Source organism: Stenella coeruleoalba (assembly GCF_951394435.1).
Source record: "Stenella coeruleoalba genome assembly, chromosome: 8".
Taxonomy (NCBI): Eukaryota; Metazoa; Chordata; class Mammalia; order Artiodactyla; family Delphinidae; genus Stenella; species Stenella coeruleoalba.
The window spans coordinates 81,866,409-81,893,817 of NC_137154.1; the positions used below are offsets into that span (position 1 = coordinate 81,866,409).

The following is a 27,409-nucleotide window of genomic DNA, read 5'->3' on the forward strand; positions in this document are numbered from 1 at the left end:
ACTTGATAAAAAATTTAATTAATTCAGTGAGACATGAGGTATAATTATTGTACAGATAGCTAGGGAAATATAAAGAAAAAAGACAACAACTCAATATAGGAAGGTCAGAGAAGTCTAAAATGGCCTAAAGCTAAAGCTAGACTTAAAGTAGGATTAGAAGTTGCAAATGAGGATAAAGAATACAGACTCTCTTAGCACAAGGAACTGCCATTGCAACGCATTAAGGCAAGAGAGAACCTGGTTTATTCAGCAAACTACCAATCTTTAGTATTACTTGAGTGATGCATACTTAAGAAAGATTGGTTTGGAAAGATAAGCACCCTTCCCACTGTCATCTCCAGTCATTTCTGTCCTGTTCTTCCTTCATTTTTCTTCAAAGTATTTACCATCTCTTGTCATTATACTATAAATGTATCTGTATATTTGTTTGTCTGGCTCAGCCACTGGAGTGTAAACTTCATGAAGGTAGGCATCTTTTACTGTTTTTATTATCTCAATACCTGCAGCCTCTAGAGCAATGGCCTGACATATAGTAGACCCTCAGTAAATATTCATTGAATGAAAAATGAAAGAATAAGTAGGGATTTGCTTATTAAAGACCTTAAATATAATATTTAGGAAGAAATATCAGGATTGACTTGGTATAAGGGTAGAGAAGAGTGCCAAGTCTGAGAGTATCTCCTGGGTTTCTGACTAAAGTGACTGAGTAAATGGCTAATAACCAAATATGGATTCAAGAGTAAGAGTTAAGTTTTTGTTTTCATTTTTGTGATGGTGTCGGATGTTGAGTCATACATTATGATTCTCCCAGAGTTGTAGTGAGGAATTCCCTCACCTATCAAGAATTCACAAAGTATTTCCCTCAAAGGTACAACAGCAGTCTACATTCATTCTACTGTAAGGAATGAAGCTGATTTTTATTAACAGCTACAGAGCAAACTATTATAACTAATAAAACCCTACATTATCATCTTCATTGCACGGAAGTCAAAAGTGGACAATTGAGAAATTCAAATAACCTGCCTCAGAACCATATAGTTGAAATGAGAAAAACAAATTTTTGCAGTTGAACATAACTGAGTCTTCCACTGAACCCATCATTTGTCACCTGGCATGCTGTTGAAGAAGTTTCTCTTTATTTAGATGATAAACTCAGTATCATTTCCCTACTAAAGAAATTTAATAGTGAGTAATTAAATGTATTCATGCTCATGGTCCCTGCCATGAGTTTACAATTACTTCTTGGAACTGAGCTAGCCTCAGTGGGATATAAAAATTAGGTTAATCATATGGTGAATACTTACTTCATCCTGTGCTTGTCCCTACTAGAAACAGAAATTGTCTCACTAATTGTATGCAAATTCTTTCACCAGAATCATCACAGAAAATTATGCATTGCTACTCCTTTTCTAAAGAGAAGACAAAAGTAACATTTTAAAATATCACTTTCAAATCAACACAAATGAATTGTTTTGGCTTTGTGTGTAAAAGCCAGATCCAAATTAATATTATTTATAGTACACAATTTGGAATTTAAATCTAATAAACTGATATTTAATATGTTGTGAAACACTTCTGTATGTTTTGTTGCTAGTGATGTTTTCATGATTAATTAAGGAGATATATTGGCCTCAAACTTCAACATAGTGTATTGATGAATAAGTTAATTGCTGTTTTAAGAACCAGAATTCTATGTATAGCATTGGCTCTCCTGCATCCTTAACCAATGAACCAACTTTTCAGGGTTAGCTGAGGATCTGTTTTTATGAACCAAAAGTATGCCTGTTTTTATCATTCAGAATATAGTCCTTTCTAAAATGGATTTCACAATTTCTTTAATTCTACGTTTTTTGAGACTTATTTTAGCCTTTATTAATGACTCAAGAAGGTTGCTATGAAGACTGATCATGAAAACTTTAGAGCAATTTCCAGGGATAACCTAAGGACTTGCTGAGGTGTGCAGGGCTCTTGGCTCATACCACTCATGACCTCCCTCCGCCCCAGTTTGGGAGTTTTTGCATTTACTTGTCACATTCTTTTAGGGTCTAACTATATAAACTAAGTCATTTTCATATCACTTTAATTCCACTGAATATTATTTATTATAGATTCAGAAATTAGATTGAACCATAAGACATTTGCCAAAATTTGAATATTTTAGACTAACAGGAATGACAACTTCTTATAGTTCCACCTGATATAATGAAAAATCTCCTGACTCTTACATAGATAAATACAGAATGAGGGAAAATGTATAGAATTTAGAGAAAAGCAAGCAACTGACATTCTCCTTTCTCTGTATTTTTTTTCAGAACCTATCTAGATTAGAGGAGTTATTCCATTACACCTATATTAATTTTAGTAGCGTCCTATTTGGACTATCTTTCTCTCTTCTCTTTCTACTGTATCCTTCATTTCCTCTAATACTATAAATTCTAATATACTGAAAGCAATTTTTTTTTTTTTTGAGGTACGCGGGCCTCTCACTGCTGTGGCCTCTCACGTTGCGGAGCACAGGCTCCGGACGCGCAGGCTCAGCAGCCACGGCTCACGGGCCCAGCCGCTCAGCGGCATATGGGATCTTCCCAGACCGGGGCATGAACCCATGTCGCCTGCATCGGCAGGCGGACTCTCAACCACTGCGCCACCAGGGAAGCCCCTGAAAGCAATTTTATAAATTTGTCTCCTCTCTGCTCCAAAATCTCCAGAGTCTCCCTGTTGACAATGGAGTAAAATTTAACTTTTAGTAGTTTATTATTCAGAAGTTTCACTGAGTGCTTTTTAGTTGCCAGGCACTCTTCTAGCACTGTGAACAAAACAAAATCTACCTTCATGAGCTTATATTCTAGTGCGGGAAATAGACAATAAACAAGGCTAACTGAAAAAAATATATAGTATGTTAGATGGTGATGTTAGGGAAAAATAAAGCAAAAAAGGGCAATAGGAAATCTCAGGACAAAAGTTCGGAGAAAGTAGCCTAGGATGGGCCCACTGAAGAGAAAGCATTTGGGTAAAGACCTAGAGGAAATGAAAGAATAATCCTTGCAGACCCACATTGGAGAGAGCACACGAGGGCAAAAGCCTGAGTTAGAGTATCACCTGTCCGGTTATTGCAACTGCAAAAAGGCAAGTTTGCTACTGACTTCTGAGAATGAGAGTAAATGAGGTCAGAGATGTGGGGCTATGCAGGCTACTGTAAAGAATCAGTGAGAAGCTTTGGGCTGTGAGTGATATGATCTGACTTGCTTGCTGTGACTAGTCTGAAGGAGGCAAAGGCCGAGCAAGGAGACTTGTAAGGAGATAATTGTAATAATCCAGACAAGAGGCAATGTGACTTGGACCTAGATGCTGGCAGTGGCTATAGGGAGAAATGGTCAGATTCTTGATATATTTTAAAGATAGCACTGACAGAATATGCTGAAATATGAGATGTGTTTGTGAACAAGAAGAGTTGATGATGACTGTTATTTAAAGGCCTTCACAACACAGCCTCAACCTTCCTGCCTAGTTTTATCTCCTGCTTTCCCTGTTCACTAAAGTGTGGTGGAAAAGTCCCTAAAATTAAAAATGGAAGGCCTGAGTTCAAACTGTGGCTCTGCCACTTATTAGGGTAATGATTTGACATAAATCACATAATCTATCTTTATGTCTATATCTTCACTTATATGGCGGGGATAATAATACCTACTTCACAAGGCTCTTAGGTGATTCAACTGTATTGTAAAATGATAATAAAGCATAATATAGTTTATGAATCTACTACTCTAGAAAACTAGTCTATTAACTATTAATAATTTATTAAGTATTCTTTTTTTGTTTGTTTGTTTTGTTTTGTTTTTTGCGGTACGCGGGTCTCTCACTGTTGTGGCCTCTCTCATTGCGGAGCACAGGCTCCGGATGCGCAGGTTCAGCAGCCATGGCTCACAGGCCTAGCCGCTCCACAGCATGTGGAATCTTCTCAGACTGGGGCACGAAACTGTGTCCCCTACATCGGCAGGTTGACTCTCAACCACTGCGCCACCAGGGAAGCCCCTATTAAGTATTCTTTAAGCTTCCACCTCTCTGTCTTTGCCTTATGCTGCAGTAACTCCTTCCTCTTCACCATCTCCACCGATTAAACCCTCCCTGTCCTCTAAGGACCAAATCATAGTACAGGTCATTCTCTCTGCAGTGAAGTTCTCTCTGAGGGGCGCTATTCCTCCTCTCAATTCAACACTTTGCTTTCCCAAAGTGTTGGTATATAACTTTAATATGAAAATTAGGTCTTAATGTAAGGCCAGAAACTATCAAACTCCTAGAGGAAAACATAGGCAGAACACTCTATGACATAAATCACAGCAAGATCCTTTCTGACCCACCTCCTAGAGTAACGGAAATAAAAACAAAAATAATGGGACCTAATGAAACTTCAAAGCTTTTGCACAGCAAAGGAAACCATAAACAAGACCAAAAGACAACCCTCAGAATGGGAGAAAATATTTGCAAATGAAGCAACTGACAAAGGATTAATCTCCAAAATTTACAAGCAGCTCATGCAGCTCAATAACAAAAAAACAAACAACCCAATCCAAAAATGGGCAGAAGACCTTAATAGACATTTCTCCAAAGAAGATATACAGACTGCCAACAAACACATGAAAGAATGCTCAACATCATTAATCATTAGAGAAATGCAAATCAAAACTACAATGAGATATCATCTCACACCAGTCAGAATGGCCATCATCAAAAAATCTAGAAACAATAAATGCTGGAGAGGCTGTGGAGAAAAGGGAACACTCTTGCACTGCTGTTGGGAATGTGAATTGGTTCAGCCGCTATGGAGAACAGTATGGAGGTTCCTTAAAAAACTACAAATAGAACTACCATATGACCCAGCAATCCCACTACTGGGCACATACCCTGAGAAAACCAAAATTCAAAAAGAGTCATGTACCAAAATGTTCATTGCAGCTCTATTTACAATAGCCCAGAGATGGAAACAACCTAAGTGCCCATCATCAGATGAATGGATAAAGAAGATGTGGCACATATATATAATGGAATATTACTCAGCCATAAAAAGAAATGAAATTGAGCTATTTGTAATGAGGTGGATAGACCTAGAGTCTGTCATACAGAGTGAAGTAAGTCAGAAAGAGAGAGACAAATACCATATGCTAACACATATATATGGAATTTAAGGAAAAAAATGTCATGAAGAACCTAGGGATAAGACAGGAATAAAGACGCAGACCTACCGGAGAACGGACTTGAGGTTATGGGGAGGGGGAAGGGTGAGCTGTGACAGGGCGAGAGAGAGTCATGGACATATACACACTAACAAACGTAAGGTAGATAGCTAATGGGAAGCAGCCGCATGGCACAGGGATATTGTCTCGGTGCTTTGTGACAGCCTGGAGGGGTGGGATAGGGAGGGTGGGAGGGAGGGAGATGCAAGAGGGAAGACATATGGGAACATACGTATATGTATAGCTGATTCACTTTGTTATAAAGCAGAAACTAACACACCATTGTAAAGCAATTATACCCCAATAAAGATGCTAAAAAAAAAAAGAAAATTAGGTCTTAAGTACTTTAAGTGTTTAATATGAAACAAACATTATTTGAGTGACTGTTAATTCATAAATCTATATTTTAATCTCCTTATGAAGATATAATGGTTATATTTTATGCAAGTTTGAATTGTGAACTTTATATATTGTGATATTAAAAAATAGGTAAAATCAGAATTGTGAATTTTATGTAGTGTACTATAAAAAGTAGATAAAATCTCAGTTGATGAGCAAAATAGTAACTATATAAATTATGCTAGATATCTATTTCTTTAGGAAATTGGTCTTCAGTCATTTGGCTTTAAAATTACACAAATTTTTCAAGAATGCTTTTCTTGCATAAAAAGAGATTCCCTTATATTATAAAAAGATATTGATAAATATCCATAGTGCTGAGGAGATAAAAAATGCTACAAACAAGCTTGAAAAAATATCCAATTATTCTTAGGGAATATTCAAAATCTACAGAGATGGTCTCTTGAAAAATTGATGTTTATAGCAAGAGAGAAAAGTGGGTTTCTCAAACCTGTCTCAGAATTTAGCATACTGCTTTGGGTGATGAGGGAGGTGACTGCAAAGACCATATCATTAGAAGTAACTTGACATCTGAAATCCAAATAGAAAAATATTCGTTTCTTCAGGAGATCAAAAAGACCTAAGATTTTCTTCTGAAAACAAGTAAAATGAACACCAGAAGAACAGATTGTCATTATGCTCAAATCTTCCTTCTCCTTATTCCTTATGTTTCAACAATAACCAAGTTGATTTATTCTGCCACTTTAATCTAGAAATTACTCTCCTTCCTTATTATCTCTCACCTGGATTACTTCAATATGGCCTCCCAACTGGTTTTCCTGTTTTTTGTGTTACCTTCATCCATTGTATCCTTCACACCTTAGCTAAACAATCCCTCTAAAACACATGCAGTTCTGTCAGTCTCTTCTTAAAGTTCCTGAGGAGTAAAGGCCAAATTTTATAATATGGTAGAGAAGGCCCTTATGAGGTGTCCCTTTCTTGTTACCTCTCCAGCCTTTGAAGCTCTTCCCACAGTCCACACCAATTTTCCACACGCTCCTTGTTCTTCCAAACACACAACATAATCTGAAGCATTTGAAGTCCCTGAATGTGACCTGCCATGCTTCTTCTGATCCTCTTGACATCCTGATTCCTCTCTATGAAATTCCCATTACTTTATTTCTGTGTTCAGACAACTTTGCTGAGCATCTACTGAGAACCACTAGACTAAATACTGAGCACAGAAATACTCACTACTTTCATGGAGCCTACAGTATGGGAGTGGGGGGAGGAGAGGGAAGACACTAATCAGATCATCATTCAAAATATATGGTTAGAAACTGGTAAAAAAAAATCTCTGAAAGAAATGTACAGAAAGCTACAAGAGATTATATGAGGAGTAAGTGATCTAGTTAGAAGGTAAGTGATGTCTAAGGTGAGGTCTGAAAAATGAATAGAAGGCAAAAATGGAAGGAAATAGTCTTTTAAAGGGAACACTAGCATGTGTAAAGGCAATGAGGTGGAGATGCATGCTACCTTTTAAAATATCTGAGAAGGACAATGCTGCTAGAGGTTAGAAAGCAAGAAGAATAATGGTACAAAATGAGACTAGAAAGAGAGGGAGGAGACAAGTATGACCAGATTTTGGTATGTAACATAAAAGAATAGGAAAACATTGAAAGCTTCATTCAAGGAAGTACCATAGACTTTCCAGACAGAAACAAACTAGACAAAGATTTGTCTAGTTGCCATGTAAACAAGTGAAATAAAATTCTCCAGTGGTCTAGTTCTAGAAAAGCCCAAGAGAAATAAGAAAATAACGCATGCCTGGGAGGAGGAGTTTAGTGCCTTGAACCTGTGGCAAATAGTTGAAAATATTTGCTATATGCCTGTATAAATAAAGATTAGGTTCAGTTGCAACTGACAGAAAACTTTAAAGTTTTAAAGTATCAAATTCCCCTGTATGATATCTCTGAATTAAATATGGACACTACAATGTAGTGGTCAAGAGACAATAAATGTTATTGTCAGAAAATACAAGAGGACTTAGGGAAAATCTAAGACCCAAAATAACCATCTTTGAAGAAGGATTTTCTATTTTTACTCTTGATTTTTTGTAGAAAAGGGAAAACTCAAGACATTCCATCTTACCTCAGGTTTATATGTATGGCTTCAAACTGTGTAAGTTGGCAGATCTTTGCTTATTTTCACTATGCCCTTCTTGAACTATGGCATAAATAAATGCTATAGTCACAGCTGCCGATAATTTTAACCAAGCTACAATGTTGGTTACTCCTTCTGTGTTCTGAGATCTTAGAGTTCAGACTGTAGCCTTTGAACATGTTATTTCAGTACCTAGGCTGCTTTGGAAAGAGTCCAAACCAAATGGTTACTAAATCGGCTCTGTAGTGCCATTATGATGGCGTTAAATGCCGTGAGGTTTACAGAATCGTATTCCTCTCATGACTGAGATTAAAATACAGTATAAAGTAGACTTTCAGATATACACACCTTTCTCTTGGAATATACTAGCTTTGGATGCCAGTAATTATGCCAGATCAGAGAAATTGGGTAGTAGTAGGTACCTGCATAGCAATCTATAAAATTAATGAAAGAGGCTTTAATTTGAGTAAGTACAAACTGCTGCTATATCCTTTTGTCACTTCTTTTTAAGCTCAACGATGCCACATGGGACAGACCCAGTCCTCTCCTTCCCAAATGAGTTCCCATGGCCTCAATGTTTCTCTATCTCATACTTATAGAGGCATATCCTTCATCTCATTAAATTAATTATTCTGATGATATTCCTCCCTAATTTCTACATTTTCACTTCTCATTTTCTCCTCAATTTCTTACTTCTCTGAAATATGACTCCTATATTCAGCATTCCATTGATGCTACTCCTGTTGTGTGCACCAGTGACCTTCTAATTAAAAAGCACTTTTCTATCTTTATCAAAGAGAAGGGTTTTTAATAGCATACAGATAACTCTCTCCTTTTTGAAATTATATCCACTCTGACATAGATATTTCCTGACTCTCTTCCTGCCCCTCCATGTGCAGATAGTTGAATCAAATAACTCTTTCAAAAGAGAACATCAGATAAACAAGCCCAGTTTGTGTTGCTAGCAGCTGAATATCTGGATGGTACTACTCACCCAAAATAGGTCATTATTCATGGGTGATATAAAAAGTGTTGATGTGTAAGGATACAGTAGCTCAAGACTGCTTAAATCACTATGATTCTATTTAACATAATTAGTAATATCATTATATAATATAACATTTAAAAATATTTGTATGTGTAACTGATAGTGTTCTTTAATAACCATGAAAAAGCCTTTAATCATTTATTTTAATCCAACAATGTGATCTTCTCCATCATACATTTTCACTACTATTCTAATAAAATTATTTTGGGTCTTTTGAAGTTACTTACACAATACAGTGTAATTTGTATAATAGTTACTTAAATATCAGTTTTGCTAGATCCTGGTCAAGACAAGAATCATAACTTTGTTTATCCTGGCATATCTTAAAGAATCTCGGATGTCTTAGTTTTCAATAAATTATATTAGATTAAAATGTTAGACAGCTTTTAAATAAAAGCAAGACTTAAAAATTCTTTACAGTAGTGAACTCCTCATTACTCTTGTGATATTCACCTAAAACTGTAGTATTCATTTTCTGACCAACAATATTGCACTACAGATTTTCTAAGAACTAGGAGATACAAATCATAGGCAGTTGTAGAATTAATATGACTTGACTTGTGATTTTCTAGTTTATATAACAGGTAAGTTACACAATCATAGATTCAACAGCAGTATTTTCTCTGAATTACAATGTATTCCCAACTATCTTGGCAAATAAATAAGACAGGTACATCTGAGTTGCAATGAATAAGATAGGATATTAAAATCAAACACAGCTTGTAAAAGAACTCAAATTTTCACCTGGGCTCTGAAACTATAACTGTGTGTCCTTTGCATTAAAAAGATGTCATTTATTTCTGACTATGATTAATGGTTCTTTTTAGGCAGCCAACTTTCTTTGCCCTTTAACAAAGATTGTGTCCTAGGGTTTTGTTTTATTTCAATTCTAGTGTCACTTCTAAATCTGAAAACTCAGATAACAAAATGTTGAATTTGAATTATAATTTTGTTTTATTAGTGTGAATCTTTCAATATCTGTTATGCAACTGGGAACGTATATAAATTTCATCAGAAGATGTGTGGCTCTATATTCTGTGAAATTCCTGTAGGTAGGAAAATAACAGCCTAGCACTGACATATCCACATGACGTGATGATAACAAACAAAGGCAGTATCTAAAGAACTGTGCCAAGCTGTGAATTGGTCACAGGGATGATGTGTGTGGACATAGTTATTATTTTTACAACATGCAAGAAAATCAAACAAAAAGTTTTTTTTAATTATTTTGGTACTACAGTAAATAAAAGGAGAAAACGGAAAATAAGATGTCAATTGGTATTTTTAAAAAGAGCATGTTCATAGGTGTCAAAAATGAATGAAAGAACATTAATTCACTATCAGAGAGCAAATCCCAGTAACAGGATAAATGAGGCATGAACGTGTACAGTGTACATTAATGTTGTTTAACCCAAGTTTGTGTGCTAGATGCATAGTGAGGCCAAACAAACAAAAACGTCGGAGTTTGGATCAGAGAAAGGTTTACTGATCTAGAGGGTGCTGCTCTCCAGAGAAGATGGGAGATGTAGGTTTGTCTCAGATCCATCTTGCTGGTTGGCCAGGGTGCAAGGGTTTTAAAAGCAAAAAGGGTAAAAGGGGAGGGGGCCTTGTAATTTCAGCTTCCCATAGATCTCAGTTGCAGACTTCCTGCCACCGTCTTATGATTTGATGTGTCATTGGTGATTTTGATTGATTGTTCCTACAAAGCAAATTAGTAAATCATGGTCTTATGATCCTTTAACTTCTTTCTAGGAGAGAGCAAAAACAATAGTTGAGACATTTTATTATTTACTTAGAGCATTATGTGATGGTCAAGAATTTCATTTCCCAGTTGGCCCCTGATGTTTTTTTCTGTTAAGACCTTTTGGGCTTTGTGTTTTCTCCAAGACCATTTGAGTTTGCTTCACCTTTGTTTGTGTGTTCCCTCACTTCCCTAATTAGTAACTGATGCTCTTTGGAACTCAAGGAAGGCCTAGAAGACTAAAGCCTTTCTCTAAAAACAAGAAACGGGGGACACTGAGGGACTTTTGAACCCAGGAGGACCCTCAGAGTCCTGCTTGATTTCATTAAGATAGAATGCAGACCATCATGTTACGTATGCATATAATAGGAAACAAGGGAAAGAGTACTGAATTTGGGGCAGGGATAGGGGGGATCTAGGTAAGATTTGAAGAGATAATTACAGGCATACATTACAAAAGGAAAGACTAAACAAAGCAATAGATATACTAGAATAATTATATAGTAATTAACATGCCCTCTTTCTTCCTCTTTAGGGAATTGTTTTCATTTTGATAAAAATTAATCCTGACTGCCACAGTATTTCATTTGGCAGGATATCAGGTAATTTATATTTCAAATATGACCTCATCATCAGTTCCATCTGTTGATATTAAATGAACATCCGTAATGTTTGAAACTCTGACTTGTAGAAAACATACCTAAAAATAAAAATCCTTGAACCTGAGAGACTCACATACCAAACAGAAAACTGAGTAAAGGGTGCTCTTATCTAGCAAATGCTTTGCATTCATTTTAAGTCTTCAGGTTTAATCCACCCAGCTCTCCACTCTAAGTCCAGGGACCAAGGGAGGGAGAAACTATAGGCAACTGCTGCCATAGAATGAGCTCAAATAAGTGTTAGACCTTCTTAAAGAGGACTAGCATATTTTTTTATGCTAAGCCACAAGGGGAAAAAATAACAGGCTCTGATCCAAAACAACCTTCGTTTAAATGTATACACAGATTCAAAGAATCTTTTTTCCTTTTTTTCACATTCCAACTCAAAACTGAGAGCTCAAAAATTCAAGATTTCAAGACAATGTTGTCATGAAGAAATATTCTAAGTGCTGGGTTCATGAGTTTGCCCCTTCATCTTTAATCCAGACATTAAGACCCATGACTTCCCTTCCACATGCAGAGAGATCTGAATGAAGAACAGTGTAAAGACCATTCCATTCCCTCTGGAAGTCTGTTTCCCGCTAATAAATGCTCCTTTTTCAGCAATCTTAAAGGCACCTTTTAAACCTTCAAGACCCAGTTCAAGTTGTTTCTCCTCATGGCAGTTTTCCTGGTCCCATTAAGGCAGATTTTACCAAACTTTCCCTTGGGCCAACACTTTCCCTTGAGTACGGCTATCATTACACAGTTTTAAACTAAGTTTCATTTGTTTATTTGAATGTCTGTTTCCTCTACTAGATTATGAGTTTGAGTGCCCATTGCATCACCTAGTTTTCATTCAGTTCACCCCCAATCCACATCACTCCCCTACCAAGACAGGAAGAGTTAAATAATGCCTTCTCCATTTACAATAATGGGTCCTCAATAAATAGTGTTGCAATGTTTATTTTATGACACAGTTGAACCCAAAAATGTTGTTACTACTTTGCTCAAGGGGAAAATCAATACAGCTGTTCAAAATTAATTCTGTCTAGTGAGTAAAATTAGCAAAAAGTTTATGAAATTGTTCTTGACTACGGGTGGTACTAGATTTTGTTTTTGGTTTATCTCATCAAAAATATATCCAAAGCAATGTAATAGTCTTTGGTAGAGGGATTTTGAGAGCTTACTCAAGGTATGATGTTGCTACTTCATTCAAGCAATATTTTTAAGGAATATTTTTGCCCTAAGTAAAGAAAGTAAAATTAAATGATTCAGAAATAACCACTCATGTTTTTAAATTTCTAATAATTCATTGTATGTTTTGGAATATAAAAATATTGATGTAGACTCAGTGCCTGCATGTTATTTAAGGGCATGTTTTTAGTAACCCCTCTGGATTTTCTTCCCCACTAGGATACTCGATACTTCAAGCTATCATGGAAAAAGCAGGACAAAATGGTTGGCATGTCAGCGCTATATGTGTGGAAAATTTTAATGATGTCAGCTATAGGCAACTTCTAGAAGAGCTTGATAGAAGACAAGAAAAGAAATTTGTAATAGACTGTGAGATAGAGAGGCTTCAAAACATATTAGAACAGGTAAGTACTGGACTTTATGTTATTATTAACCTAGACCTTCTACAAAAATATTTGACTTTTTTTGGCCCATCAATATCTTCTTCCAACAGTTTAGCCTGAAGTGTGGAGTTTGGGAGTTTTCATTCCATGATTTATTTATCTCCAAGACTAAATCATAATCTTTTATCACCAAAGGTCATTGTGGTTCTCAATGAAGTTAGAAGTACTTTTCCTCACACATTTTAAAGACATACAATAGAAAGGACTTTTTGTGACTCAAGAGCTCTTGACCTCCTATTTTCATAAGCATTAAGATTGAAGATTAATTCCATCTAAAATATTAGAAAATGTGACTCTGTACTTTTTATAACCTTTAGAGAAATAGCTCTGTGAGAAATATCAACATGAATTAATAAAGCAATGAAATAAAAGAAAATTAAGTGGCACAGTGCATATAGCATATTTTCTTCTAGATGTTGTAAGTAAATACATTACCACCACAGTGAAGATGGCTTTCAAATCTCCTCACAAGAAAGAATCATTTAATAAAGCTTTCAGTAAGTATCTGTTGATTTGATTTGAAGCATACAGGAAAAGATAAAATTGAGCTTTGTCAGTGTGTTATATGAAAGAAAAATATCATCAGATAATGGATAACACTTGCCTTGCCCCTAATCCTGCATATCATGATAAAGCTTTAAAGGCTGTATTTGGCCAAAATTGCAGTGAATGAATGCCATCTAGTGGTTTTATAAATGTTTGCTCCTATTTATCTACAATATGTTAGGTTAGCTAGACAATAATGTAGCATGTTTTATTGGTTAGTTTGCTACATACAGTTTATTTGCATAACAATATGATTTGATTCACTTACCAATTTGGAGGTTTATTTATGAGAACAAGTTAAGTACTCAACTATACATATCAAAGCCAAGATATGTTTCAGAGATTTCTCCTTAATATCCAGGGACGCTGAACTAGATGCCATAAGTTTCCTTCTTCAACTATAATTAGCATTTGTAAATGTTAAAAGTAAAAAAGCATGTAGTGGGCTTCCCTGGTGGCGCAGTGGTTGAGAATCTGCCTGCCAATGGAGGGGACACGGGTTTGAGCCCTGGTCCGGGAAGATCCCACATGCCACGGAGCAACTGGGCCCGTGAGCCACAGTTACTGAGCCTGCGCGTCTGGAGCCTGTGCTCCGCAGCAAGACAGACTGCGATAGTGAGAGGCCTGCGCACCGCAATGAAGAGCGGCCCCCACTTGCCGCAACTAGAGAAAGCCCTCGCACAGAAACGAAGACCCAACACAGCCATAAATAAATAAAATTAAAAAAAAAAGAAATAAACAAGGAGAGAATAAATAAGATTATTAAAAAAAAAAAACCATGTAGTATTTCTTTTAAAGTTCTCATGAAGCCAGACTATACTGTAAGGAAAAATGAAAGAGTACTCTCCTCCTGTTACACTTTTATAAAAGAAGAAAAAAAAACATTTGATTGATGAATTGTGTTATTATTCTATTAGAAAATGTTAATTTTAACCTGTACATCACTCAGGTTTATTCCTCAGGGAGTCCAAGAAATCATTAAGGTTGTGATTATACGAGGTATGTGAAACTTTTAGTGTGCATTTATGGAATCCAAGAAAAAACTCTCCTACTTTCTTAAGTAAGACCTGGTCACTTCAGCTCAAACTCCCATTCTCCCTCCCTCCCACTCTACCCCTATGTTGAGAGTTTGAGTTGTTTGACATGAACAACTGAAGCTTTGTAAATAACTCCTCATGAATCCCACAGAACAGTCAATTCTAACATCTTCCTGTCAGTGGGTAAGGCTCAGAAAGACCCTCTAGTTGCTAAAAGACTTGTGCTTAAAAGACCACAGCTGGAGAAGGCAATTGAGTGCCTAAAGCATATTGACCCATTTCAGAGGCTTAGCAGGTTTCTAAGAAGAAAATCAGTACACCCAGGTGCTATGGATAAACTTGTTGAATAAATAAACCTTAAATAAGCTCTCACTAAGGGAACCAAGCATCTAACTTTTGTTATGATTTCAAAGAAATTATTTTTTTTATTTTTTCCAGCTTTATTGAGATATGATTAATATGTAACATGTTGTAAGTTTAAGGAATACAACATTATAATTTGATACACAAATATATTGTGAAATGATTACCACAGTAGGGCTAGCTAACACCTCCATCACGTCACATAATTACCATTTCTTCTTAGGGGTGGGAACATTTAAGGTCTACTCTCTTAGCAAGTTCTAAGTGTACAATACAGTACTGTTAAATATAGTCACCATGCTGTACATTAGATCCCCAGAGCTTAGAAAACTTGAGGTTTACCATTACCATTTCTATTTTAATTTCTTCAGAATGCTAAAAGTATTTTTTATCATGACTGCATAGTAATAATGAGACTATTAATAGATTTTTGTCTATTTAAAATACGGCTCAAATATAAATATCATAAATTGTAACAAAGTCTACTCTACTGTAAGAATATATTGTGTTCTTAATTGTCCTATAAAATTTCTCCCCAAGAAAAACTGTTTCCTATTCTGAACATTTTTTAACTGTCTATATTTTAATTCCTGTAGCTCTAAGCAAAATCACTTTTAATGTTTCTTGACTCATCTAAAAACAAGAGCTAGTCCAAACTTTGTCAGGAACTTGTACATTTACTTCAATAACTCTGTGTTTCAATATCCTCCTTAATAAAATGAAATAACAATAGAAAACAATTTCAGAGACTCAAACAAAGCATTTTTTAAAAAGTAAAATGCTAAGTAATCTTGATCAGAAAAATGTCTCTAATTTTTTTTCTATTAAAGTATAGATGATTTTCAGGTGTACAACATAGTGAATCAATATTTTCATAGATTATCTTCCATTTAGAGTTGTTATAAAGTATTGGCAATATTCCCTGTACTGTACAACATGTCATTGAATCTTATTTATTCTATACATAGTATATTGTACCTCTTAATCCCCTACTCCTGTCTTGTCCCTCCCCCGTTGCCTCTTCCTGCTGGTAACCACTAGTTAGTGCTCTATATCTGTGAGACTGTTTCTGTTTTCTTATGTTAATTACTTATTTATTCTTTAAATTCCACGTATAAGTGATAACAAACAGTATTTGTCTTTCTCTGCCTGACTTATTTCACTAAGCATAATATTCTCCAGGTCCATCCATGTTGTTACAAATGGCAAAATTTTATTTCTTTATGGCTGAGTAATATTTCATGCTATATATATACACGTGTGTGTGTGTGTGTGTGTGTGTGTGTGTGTGTGTGTATATATATATCACAACTTCTTTATCCATCCATCTGTCAATGGACACTTTACTTCCATGTTTTAACTATTGTAAATAATGTGGCTGTGAACATTGGGGTGCATGTATCTTTCTGAATTAGTGTTTTTATTTTCTTCAGATATATATCCAGGAGTGGAATTCCTAAATCATATGGTAGTTCTATTGTTTAATTTTTTTAAAAACTTCCATACTATTTTGCATAGTGGCTGCACCAGTTTACATTCCCACCAAAAGTGTACTAGGGTTCCCTTTTCTCCATATTCTTGCCAGCATTTGTTATTTGTGGGCTTTTGACGATGATAACCATTCTGACAGGTGTGAAGTGCTACCTTATTGTGGTTTTGATTTGCATTTCTCTAACAAATAGAGATGTTGACCATCTTTTCTTGTGCCTTTTGACCATCTCTGTCTTTTTTGGGAAAATATCTGTTCAGGTCTTCTGCCCATTTTTTAATCAGGTTGTTTGTTTTTTTGATCTTGTGTGGACTGTTTATATATTTTGGATATTAATCCCTTATCAGTCATATCATTTGTAAGTAATTTTTCTCATTAACTAAGTTGTCTTTCTATTTGTCAATGGTTTCCTTTGTTGTGCAGAAGTTTAATTAAGTCCCATTTGTTTACCTTTGCTTTTGTTTCCTTTGCTTGAAGAGAATGATCCAAAATATATTGCTATGACTTATGTCAAATAATGTGTTCTGCAGATGTTTTCTTCTAGGAGTTTTATGGTTTCCAGTCTTACATTTAGGTCTTTCATCCATTTTGAGTGTTTTCTTTGTATATGGTCTGACAAAATGTTCTAATTTCATTCTTTTACGTGTAACTGTCCAGTTTTCCCAGAACCACTTATTGAAGGACTGTCTTTTCTCCATTGTATATTCTTGCCTCTTTATTGTAGATTAATTGACCATAGGTTCATGGGTTTATTTCTAGGCTCTCTATTCTGTTCCACTGATATATGTGTCTTTTTGGTGCCAGTACCATACTGTTTTGATGACTGTAGCTTTTTAGTATAGTCTGTTGTCAGGGAGTGTAATACCTCCAGCTTTATTCTTTTTTTCTCAATCTTGCTTTGGCTATTCAGGGTCTTTTGTGGTTCCATATAAATTTTTGGATTATTTATTCTAGTTCTGTGAAAAATGTCCTTGTATTTTGATAGGGATTGCATTAAATCTGTACATTGCTTTGGGTAGTATGGACATTTTTAAAATGTTAATTCTTACAGTTCATAAACATGGGATACCTTTCAAGTCTTTGGGTCAGCTTCAAATTCCCTTCATCAATGTCTTATATTTTTCAAAGTATAGGTCTTTAACCTCCTTGATGCAATTGTAAATGGGATTGTTTTCTTGCTTTCTCTTTCCCATAGTTCATTATTAGTGTATAGAATAGCAACAGATTTCTGTATATAAATCTTGTATCCTGCAACTTTATTAAATTGTTTTATTAGTTCTAATGGTTTTTTTAGTGGAAATTTTAGGGTTTTCTATATATACTAATATGTCATCTGCAAGTAGTGACAGTTTTACTTCTTCCCTTCCAATGTGGATGCCTTTTATTACTTTTTCTCATCTTATTTCTGTGGGTAGGACTTCCAATACTATGAAAATAGAAGTGACAAGGTTGGGCATCCTTGTCCTGTTCCTGATTTTAGAGGTAAAGTTTTCAGCTTTTCACTGTTGAATATGATGTGACCCGTGAGTTTGTTATAATACTAAACCGACTCTACAAGAAGTGTTAAAATGGAAAAGAAAAGGTTACAAGAAGTGAGAATTTATAAGAAAGGAAAAATCTCAGTAGTAAAGATCAAGCGGGATCAGAGCAGACACCTGGAGCAGGCTCAGGCACACACTGTGACAGCCCTGGCCTGCCAGATAGAGCCCCAGTCCAATCCCAAACTGCCTCCTCTGCACTCAGTACACCCTGTTCAGGTGCAGGTCTAGGTCCCAGCCAGCACCATCATCTGCCTTCACCCTAGTGGAGAGTTGCAGCAGAGCAAGAGGGGCTGGAGCAGGCTGCCAGTGTGGGCTGGGGTGTGCTCTGGGGCGGCTACAGGAAACTGGTCAGAACCCCAGGGAGTTTTCAATCTGCTTCCCGCACCTTTTCCCAAAAGCAAGTGTGTGTGCACATTCTTCAAAAGTAAAGTGTCAATTTCTTACAGCCTCGTGTTAAGTCCAACTGGTTTACAAACCAGCTAAGGGGACTTGTCTTAGTGCAAGACCCCAGGTATGGGGTGCACAATATGTGGTTCGAACCCCTCACGGTCGAGGGAGAATGTCCAACCCCATGATATCCTCCTCCTTTTCTGTGTCCCCTGCTAGGGATGGAGGTTCTGACCTGATTTCTTCTCTTCCCTCTCTACCCATCCCTGTGTGGATCTTTCTTACAGTCTTGTTAGTGGAAGAGCCTTTCTGCCAGTTTCAGTTGTTTACAGCTAAAGTTGCTCCACATATAGATATATTTTTGATGTGTTTGTGGGGGGAAGTGAGCTTGATGTCCTCCTTCTCTGCCATCTTTATCTCCCGTCAAAAAATTCCTTTGACAAAAGGTAGCCCTTTCTCAGAAGATAGTGAAATTAGTACAATGAGGATAAGGGGATATGTTAGTAAATTTCTAGAAGGATGGGCACACTTCATATTGTGGTGACATGCTGTCAATAATTACTTCATTGACACTTCAATTTGTATCAATTTTCAAAAACTTAATGGAAATAGCTCACAATTTTCTCTCAAAATATGTTAATGAACAACTGCTTCAAAAAGCACTTTATCTTCTGTACATGTTTTCCAAATTATTTTTATGCTATGAATTAATTAGTTCTTATAAATGTGTTGCTAGTTAAAATAGCAGTTAACCACATATTCACTCAAACATCTCAAAACATGAATTTCAAAACAAGTATTTGAAAATGTGTTTTAAAGTTATATTGACTTTTCCACCTTAAATTACACCACAGAAAAAAATGAAAGAATTTATGTAAATATCACTCACAGAGCTATTTAAGGCAATAGAAATATAGCAAAACCACCAAGTTAGATTTATTATATTGTTTGTTTCATGCTGCAGTAAAACAAATTACATTTTGTCTCTCTAAATCCAATGGGCAATTTGGTTCAATCATCTGCAGGAAAAAACTATGAAAAGAAACTTAAAACTAAAGATACTTTTTGAGTATTTGTTGAATTTGTGATCAATTATTGATAGAAAGAGTTTCAATTTTTACTTAAAGTAATATACCATTTTGGACACTAACATTATTCATCTTACCTAGTTTTCTTCATCAATTATTTTATAGAGTAGTTCAAAATAGCTTAATATAGCTGGAAACAAATGAGTTGTTTTTATATCAAAATAAGTGCCCACTATAAAGTGGGAACCTTTTCATATATTATTTATTTTCACACATATACTTTGATTTTAAATTTTGATTGCTTGCAAAAAGTCCCTAATGATTTTATCTTATGCCTTATCAGTTGGACATTTAAGTGTCAGACTTTGATTCATGTGTATAACCCAGTATACCAAAAAGCAGCAACAAACTTGATCTTAACTGTCTTTCAGGCATTAAAGATTATTTGACCAAAATAGCATTTAAGGCTAATGGTTGCTCACATATTTTTAATACACCATGAAAAATACCCAAGAGTCATGCAGCTAGATTTCTGTGTTCTATAGTCAGTGAAACCCTCCTTTTCTGGAATACAGTCTGGGCAGTGGGATGGCATGTACTTTCTTCTACCTCTTCCTTTGGTCAATTGACATATTCCCAAAATAATGATGTTTCCAAAAATGATTAATGTTTTTAGCTTTTGAGAGATGGGTAAGAAATCTTCAATTGTTAATTTTGAAAAAGTAAGTGGAGTAACTTAATGCCTATGACTCTTATTCTCCTTACTTTAAATAAGCATTGGGCTGAGATGATCTTGTAAAACCCTTCTCACTCTAAAAGTCAATAATGTTATTTCCAATGAAGACTTCCTGATAATTGCATTTGATCCTGAAGCAATAAATAATTTTACACATAGGCTATATGTTGAAAAGAAGCATGAGGTAAAACCCCACTCAAGTGGCCATTTCTGTATATTCATTCATTCTACAAATATTTATTGAGTGTCCACTTTATTTAGGTCGGACATTATGCTCTGCTGAAGATAAATTTATGAGCAATTTCTGTTCTAGTTAGTAACTCTTATCTGGTTAACTAAGGCTCAAACCAAAAGCATTTCCTAAAATCCTACTAAAATATATTCTTTCTTTTAGAAATATAGTACATATAAAATGATCAAGCATCTCAGGAATTTTGCTATGAGTGCCAGTTCTTATTCAATACATGATGATATGAAAGGCATTAGATAGAGAACTGGAACTATATTGGCCCTAGGACAATTTATTTATTTGGCCGTAGGATGTATTTAAGGAGTCTAACCAAGTATTTATCAGGAGAAGATGGTATGGGTGAACCTTACAGTATGAAATAGATGTTTAACAAAAGAATGGGGAAAAATGGCTCTACAGGTGGCTCACAGTTATCTCAAACTACCTCTAATACATACTCAAATCGGTGCCCCTTTCAACAGCATTCTTGCTTTCACTATATGACAGGGAAACTCAGTGTCCCACTAGACACTCAGATAATTGGCAAACCCAGTGACCTTGTCATACTGTTTGAAAATTAATCAAAAAAGCCTAAAAGCCATGACTGACCTCTCAGAGGTTTGTTACATCACCAAAGGAAGCCAATAATTCTATCTCAGGGCATGATCAATTAGAAAAAGGAAAATTCCTTACAAACAGAAATATGGCTGTTTGCACATAAGTGGTGAAATGTGGACATAGCCCCCAGCTAACTTATTCTAAATCCAAGGCCACCTCCTTACCTAGTACTACTTAAATGAGATGTCAGATCCCAGACAGGATTTTTGGCAAGTTGTCAAATGCATGGCAACAGATAAGACTCTTTATTTAGAGCCTGCATTTACAAATTTTCAGAATTCTCTAACATAAAAAAATTGCATTAAATCTAGAACTCTACCCAATCACCTCCACTTCCAAAAACATCTCTAGCTCTGAATAAAGTATCAAAAACAACCAAAGCCTTCAGTAGCCTGCCTCTTATGCCATAACTGGTTGTATCATTATCTAGAAGGAAATACACGTTTTATTTAGTTACTGGCTAATGACCATAAAGTCATTTTTTCACACTAAAATTTTTAAAGAAAACACAAAAACAAGAGTAAGGGATAGATGAGACAAAAGAAGCACAAAGAAAAGAGTAAAGCTACCTTCGGTTATAAGGAGTAGTCACTGAAGAAGAAATCTGATAATTGGAGATAATAGCTTTGATTATTTGAATCATCTATAGGATTAAACAGCACACATTCTAACAGTAGGAATGAGTCAACAGTAGTAGACTAGACAATTCTGCCCTTGATTCCTAATGTATTAATTCAACATCTATGTGCCAGACATCATTCCAGGCATTGCAGGGCTGTACAAAGACGAGCAAAACATGTTCCCTATACTGAGAATGCTTACACTCAAGCTGGGATATCAGAAACATGAATAAATAATTACAAAACAATTTGATTGGTTCAGAAACAGAAGTATTACAAAATATATCAGGAACCCAGAAGATGTGGTGACTGAATATAATCAAGACAGTCAGAAATGCTTCACAGAGAAAACAGACATTTAAATTGAAAATGCATTGTATTTTTCCAGGAACAGAAAAAAGTAAGGATATTCCAGACAGAAACAATTGTGAAAACAAGGAGGTCTGTAAAAGCTCAGAAGGCAGATACTGTTGTGGGAAAACCCAAACAAACTTCTTGACCAACCCATAGTTCTAGCTGATAAAAATCAGGCGGGAGCAAATGTAGAATTAGAGTGGCACAGTAATTTAAGATGAAGTGGTAAAGACCTGTAGTAGCAAGAAAATGAATTCTTTGTGTTGTATTAGTTTAGCTATCTGTCTTTGCTGTTGACATATCTCCATCAGAGCAGGGTCTATTCTAATTATTTACCAATATATTCCCAGTGATATGAAAGAGGATCAAAAAATTATTGTTAAATAAATGAAAGTCTGAATGAGCTTCACTTGAAGACACAGGCAAGAGATATTTCTTTTATGTGTTCAAGGGAAGAGCACCCAATAGCACCCGGAGTTTCTGAAGGTAAGCTCTCAGTTACCTGAGAAGCTTTCTTGTCCAGAATATATCACCCACCAAAGATGATAGGAAATTTGGGTTTTCTAGTTTGCTGTATAAGCTGAAAAAAGCATAAGAGTTTCATTTCCATATATTAAAGTAACAATGCATAAGGTGCAATGGGAACAAATCAGGCACTCAAATTACTACAGCAAAGAAATTATATCAGCAATTTCCTACACTACAGTACTGGCAGAGCTTGCTGCTTTTGCTTCATTATAAAGCTGCATTTGCAAATAGAGCTTTGCTCAGTCAGGAGCTGCAACAAAATAAGAGGAACTTAAAAGACATGAAGTTATGTCCAAAAAAAGGAAAATTTTACTTCTTTCATTTTATTTTTTGCCTAATTGATTTGAATGTACAAGCCCCATTACAATTTATGGGGTTTGTTGTTTTCATAGAAAATGAAAATACATTTACATATCTCAGTCAGACTAGTATAAATTTGTGGGAATTAGAAAGGGGTCTCTAATTGTCTCTTAGCTACTGTTGCCATGGATGGAGCTATTCCTAATTTTGTTCTAAAATTTTTTAAAAAGATAAATTGAAAAGTAAAGCAAGCAAAGAATATAAGTTTTTTTGAAAAAGAAAAATATAGTTTTTGTCTTAAAAGAATTGTGAATTCTAGGATTAAATTGTGTTCAACTAATTTGTTTTAGTTGATGCTGCAAGAACACTTATTAGAATAGTTTCCATTATTATTGTTGTCAGAAACATTCAAAAGCTCAGCTTTAAAAAAAAAGATAAAGAAAAATATTCTTGATAATTTTAGAAATATAAAATAAATTAGTTTTACTAGCCTTAAATAGAAAGCAGCTGCATAGAAGTATCTACTATGGTTTAGGGAAAGACAAGCACTATTTCTCTCTTTTTTTTTTTTCCCGGTACGCGGGCCTCTCACTGCTGTGGCCTCCCCCGTTGCGGAGTACAGGCTCCGGACGCTCAGGCTAAACGGCCATGGCTCACGGACCCAGCCGCTCCGCGGCATGTGGGATCTTCCCGGACCGGGGCACGAACCCGCGTCCCCTGCATCGGCAGGTGGACTCTCAACCACTGCGCCACCAGGGAAGCCCCTATTTCTCTTTAAATAGAAAAGAGAACTTCATAATTTATTTCAGTAGAATTTTGCATCTACTCTTCAAATGTTTAAAAGACAGTGAAATTAACAAAAAAGAAGTAAAACATTCAACAATACCTTTGAGGACACTTTTTCTGAATCTTGTAAACACTATAAATATATTTACTCTTTATAAATCCTAGAGTATATTAAATAGTTCAGTGATAAAGTATACTATCTGCCAGTAGATGAAGTGATTAATCTTTTTGATCACTTTGATTCAGTCAGAAAGGTAAAGGAACAAATTCACTCCTAATTCTCCCTTTAAGATCAACCATATAATCATTCAATACTCCCCTACTGATTTTCTGTGTTTTCTCTGAGCTCATATACAACCAATGCCAAGTTTAAAATCAGATTGTGGCAGAAAATTAAAGTGGTCTTGTTCTTACAAAAAGGAAAAAAGGAGGAAAGAAAGAAAAAGAGAAAGAGAGGGAGGGAAGAAGGGAGGAAGGAAGGAAGAAAATAAAGGTTCACATAATCACTGGCAAATGGAAGAAAGATCAAGATTAGATATAGGGAATTTATTTTCTATTTTTTAAGGTTTTTTTCAAGGTCACAAACCAAATGTTTGTTACATTTTTCCAAAGTCCAGGCTTAAATTGTATCTGTACTTGCCCTATGTCTTTCCCTTTAAAACCATAGAAACTATACTAGAAATATATATATTTGAATTCTATTTTTATAATTAACTTGTGTCTATTTCTGCTGATTGCTATCATAATGCAAACTTAAAAGTCAAATATTCTGTGTAAGATAATGTTACAAATATCTTGCAGCTAACAGAAGAGAAACAATTTTTCTTGTCTCTGCCCACCCCACACTATAATTTTGCTTTCTTAACATGTATACAACACTCATCTATTTGCTCATTTATTAAGCAAACATTTATCCAATACCTACTAATTTCCAAGCATTGTATACAAAGTTAATCAATTTCAATCCAGGGACCAGGACAAGGTGGCAGAGTAGGAAGATTCTCGACTCACTTCCTCCCACAAACACACCAAAATTACAACTATATGTAGAGAAACTATATCTGAGACCAACCTGAAGACTAATAGAAAGACTTCCACAACTAAATATAAAAAGAAAAAGCCACATTGAGATGGATAGGAGGGGCAGAGACATGCTCTAGCCAGAACCCACACTCCGTCACTGCAACTCATTGCTGGAAGGAATATCATAGGCTCAGAGGTCGTCCCTGAGGAATGAAGGCTCCAAACCCCACGTTGGGTTCCCTAGCCTGGGGAACCTGCATTGGGAATATGAGCCCCCATAATGTCTGACTTTGAAAAACAGCAGGGTTTATTTCCAGGAGAGCCAGAGGGCTATAGGAAACTGAGAATCCACTATTATAGGGTTCACACTTAAAAACTTACCCTCTCCCAATTCCCAGCACAGAGACAGTAGTTTGAAAAGCACCTCAGTCATACATGAAGGAGATTAATCAACTAATTTTAGAGCATATGCCTGAGGGGCAGGGATCTGTTGGAACTTTCTCTGGGAATGGAGGAAGTGGTGGATGCCAATTTGGGGGTGTGGGGGGTGGAGGTTGTGGCTCACTGTCCACCTTGCTGGCCCAGCACTATCAGGTGTCATTTCTGGTTCTCCCTATCTAATCAACACCACTCACTTTGCCTTGCATTCGACTTGCTTTGGACCAGATCCAACCAGCAATCCCCCAAAGCAGACCTGGCAGTCTCCCTCAGTAGGCACTGGAGCCCCTCCAAAGTGGCTCCCCACACCACCAGTACTGTCAGGCACCCATGGATTTCACTGATGCCCCCCAAAGTGGCTCCACAGAAGGGCCCAGCCCTGCACATAAAAGCTTTTGTAACAGTTGCAGCTGGGCCTTAGAGTCAGACTCACCAAAGGCCAGCCCCACATAGCAGCTCTCCCACAGTAAGCCACAACAAGAGGGCACACACACCCAACACAGAGGGTACTCCTGGAGGACCTGACTCTGATGACCAGGGAGACCATGCTGCTGAACCCCAAAGGATACCTTCTACACAAGGCCACTCTTTCAAGACAGGGAGATATAGTTGATCTACCTAATACATAGAAACAAACACAGAGAATTAGGCAAAATGAAGAGATAAAGGAATATGTTCCAAATGAAAGAACAAGACAAAACCTAAAAAAAAGAGCTAAGCAAAATGGAGATAAGCAACCTTCCAGATAAGAATTCAAAGTAATGGTCATAAAGATGCTCATTGAACTTAGAGGAAGAATGAAGAAACACAGTGAGAAATTTTTTTACAAAGATAACTATTTATGAAGCAATTATTGATGAGAAGGACCTGAAGACTAGCAGAAAAGATCTTTTACGACTAAAGATATAAAGAAGGAACCACAACAAGACTTATAGGAGGGGTGGAGACACAATATAGTCAAGTCCCATACCCCCAGTGGTTGAGCCACAAACAGGAGGATAATTACAATTGTGGCAGCAGTTTTGGGAAGCTCCTTCTACCACATGGACACTGGTGCTAGCAAATGCTATTTTGGAATCCTCCTTCCAGCTTATAGTGCCAGGACCTGGACTTGCCCACCAACCTGTTGGCACCAATACTGGGATGCCTCAGGCCAAGCAGCTAACAAGGCAGGGACACAGCCCAATCCATCAGCAGGCTGACTGCCATAGCTTCCCCTGAGCCCCCAGCCACCCTAGGACCTGGACCTGCCCACCAGAAAGCCCAGGACCAAGACCCACCCACCAGTGTGCTGGCACTAGTCCCAGTATCCCTGGAGCCCTGCAGCCAGAGACCCCAGGACCTGACTCCACCCACCAGTGGGCTGACACTAGCCCTGGGACCAGCCTAACCCATCGCTGGGCAGGCCCCAGTCCCAAGGCCCCTGGGCCCTGGCTCTACCACCAGCCAGCTGAAACCAACTCCAGGACATCCAAGACCCTGCATCCAGAGACCCTGGGACTCCACAGGACTCTGCTCTGCCAGCAATCACCTCTAGCCCCAGGCACCCCACTTCAAGGGGCCAACACCAACTCTGAGATCCCTGGAGTCCTGAGCCAGAGACCCCAGGACCCACCCACCAGCAGGTCAATACCAGCTTTGGGACACCATGCATGCCATAGCCAGTTGTGTCAGGAACTGGCCTTGCCCATCAGTGGACAGACACCAGCTCCAGGATCTCCAGGGTACTGTAGCCAGAGACTCTGGAACCAGACTCCATCCACCAGCAGGCCAGCACTAGCCCTAACGACCTCTGGGCCCCAGCCCTGGCAATCAGCAGGACAACACCAGCTTTGTGACACCTTGGGCTCCTCAACCACACACACTGGGACCCAGCCCCACTCACCCATAGGCCAGTGCCAACTTTGGGACATCCCAGATCCCACAGCCACCCATTTCAGGAGCTGACCTTTCCCACCAGGAGGCCAAAACTAGATCCAGGACACTTGGTCCCAAAACCACCCACCCAAGGACTTGAATCCACCCATCAGCACTAGCCCTGAGACCCCCCCAACCAGGGCTCTACAGTTAGCCAACCCATGACCAGACCCCACCCACAAGCAGCTGGCAGCCTGTAAACAAGGGCAGAGCCTGACAACCAATTGGACCAGGTGCCAGCCATGCTAACCAGATCACCCATAGTAGTTAACCCACCACAACAGAAGAGCCCATGCAGCCCAGAGAGGGGGAACCTCTAAATATATAGCTCTTGTGGCCAGAGGGGAGTGTGCTGCTGGGATTCATAGGACATCTCCTAAAAAAGATCACTTCTCCAAGATTGGGAAATGTAATCAACCTACCAAATACATAGAATTAAAAACAGATAATTAGGCAAAATGAGGTTACAAAGGAATGCATTCTTAAAGAAGGAACAAGATAAAACCAGGGAAGAAGAACCTAGTGAAGTGGAGATAAGCAATCTACCCAATAAAGCGTCTTAGGTAATAATCATAAGGATGCTCAAAGAACTCGGGACAAGAATGGATGAACACAGTAAGAATTTTAAAAAAGAGTTAGAAAATATAAAAAGGAACTAACCAGAGTAAA

At 37.0% G+C, this 27,409-nt stretch overlaps 1 protein-coding gene across 3 annotated transcripts in view; it reads left to right on the forward strand.

Moving 5' to 3' along the window:
- The window catches only part of GRIA4 (glutamate ionotropic receptor AMPA type subunit 4), a gene marked incomplete at its 3' end in the record, with an annotated part of 508,329 nt that overhangs the window by 316,468 nt on the left and 164,452 nt on the right, over positions 1 to 27,409 (forward strand). For all 3 annotated transcript variants that reach the window (XM_079928097.1, XM_079928096.1, XM_079928098.1), the window contains exon 4: positions 12,577 to 12,761. In XM_079928097.1, the coding sequence (XP_079784223.1) occupies positions 12,577 to 12,761 (185 nt within the window). The remainder of the gene's footprint in view (positions 1 to 12,576; positions 12,762 to 27,409) is intronic.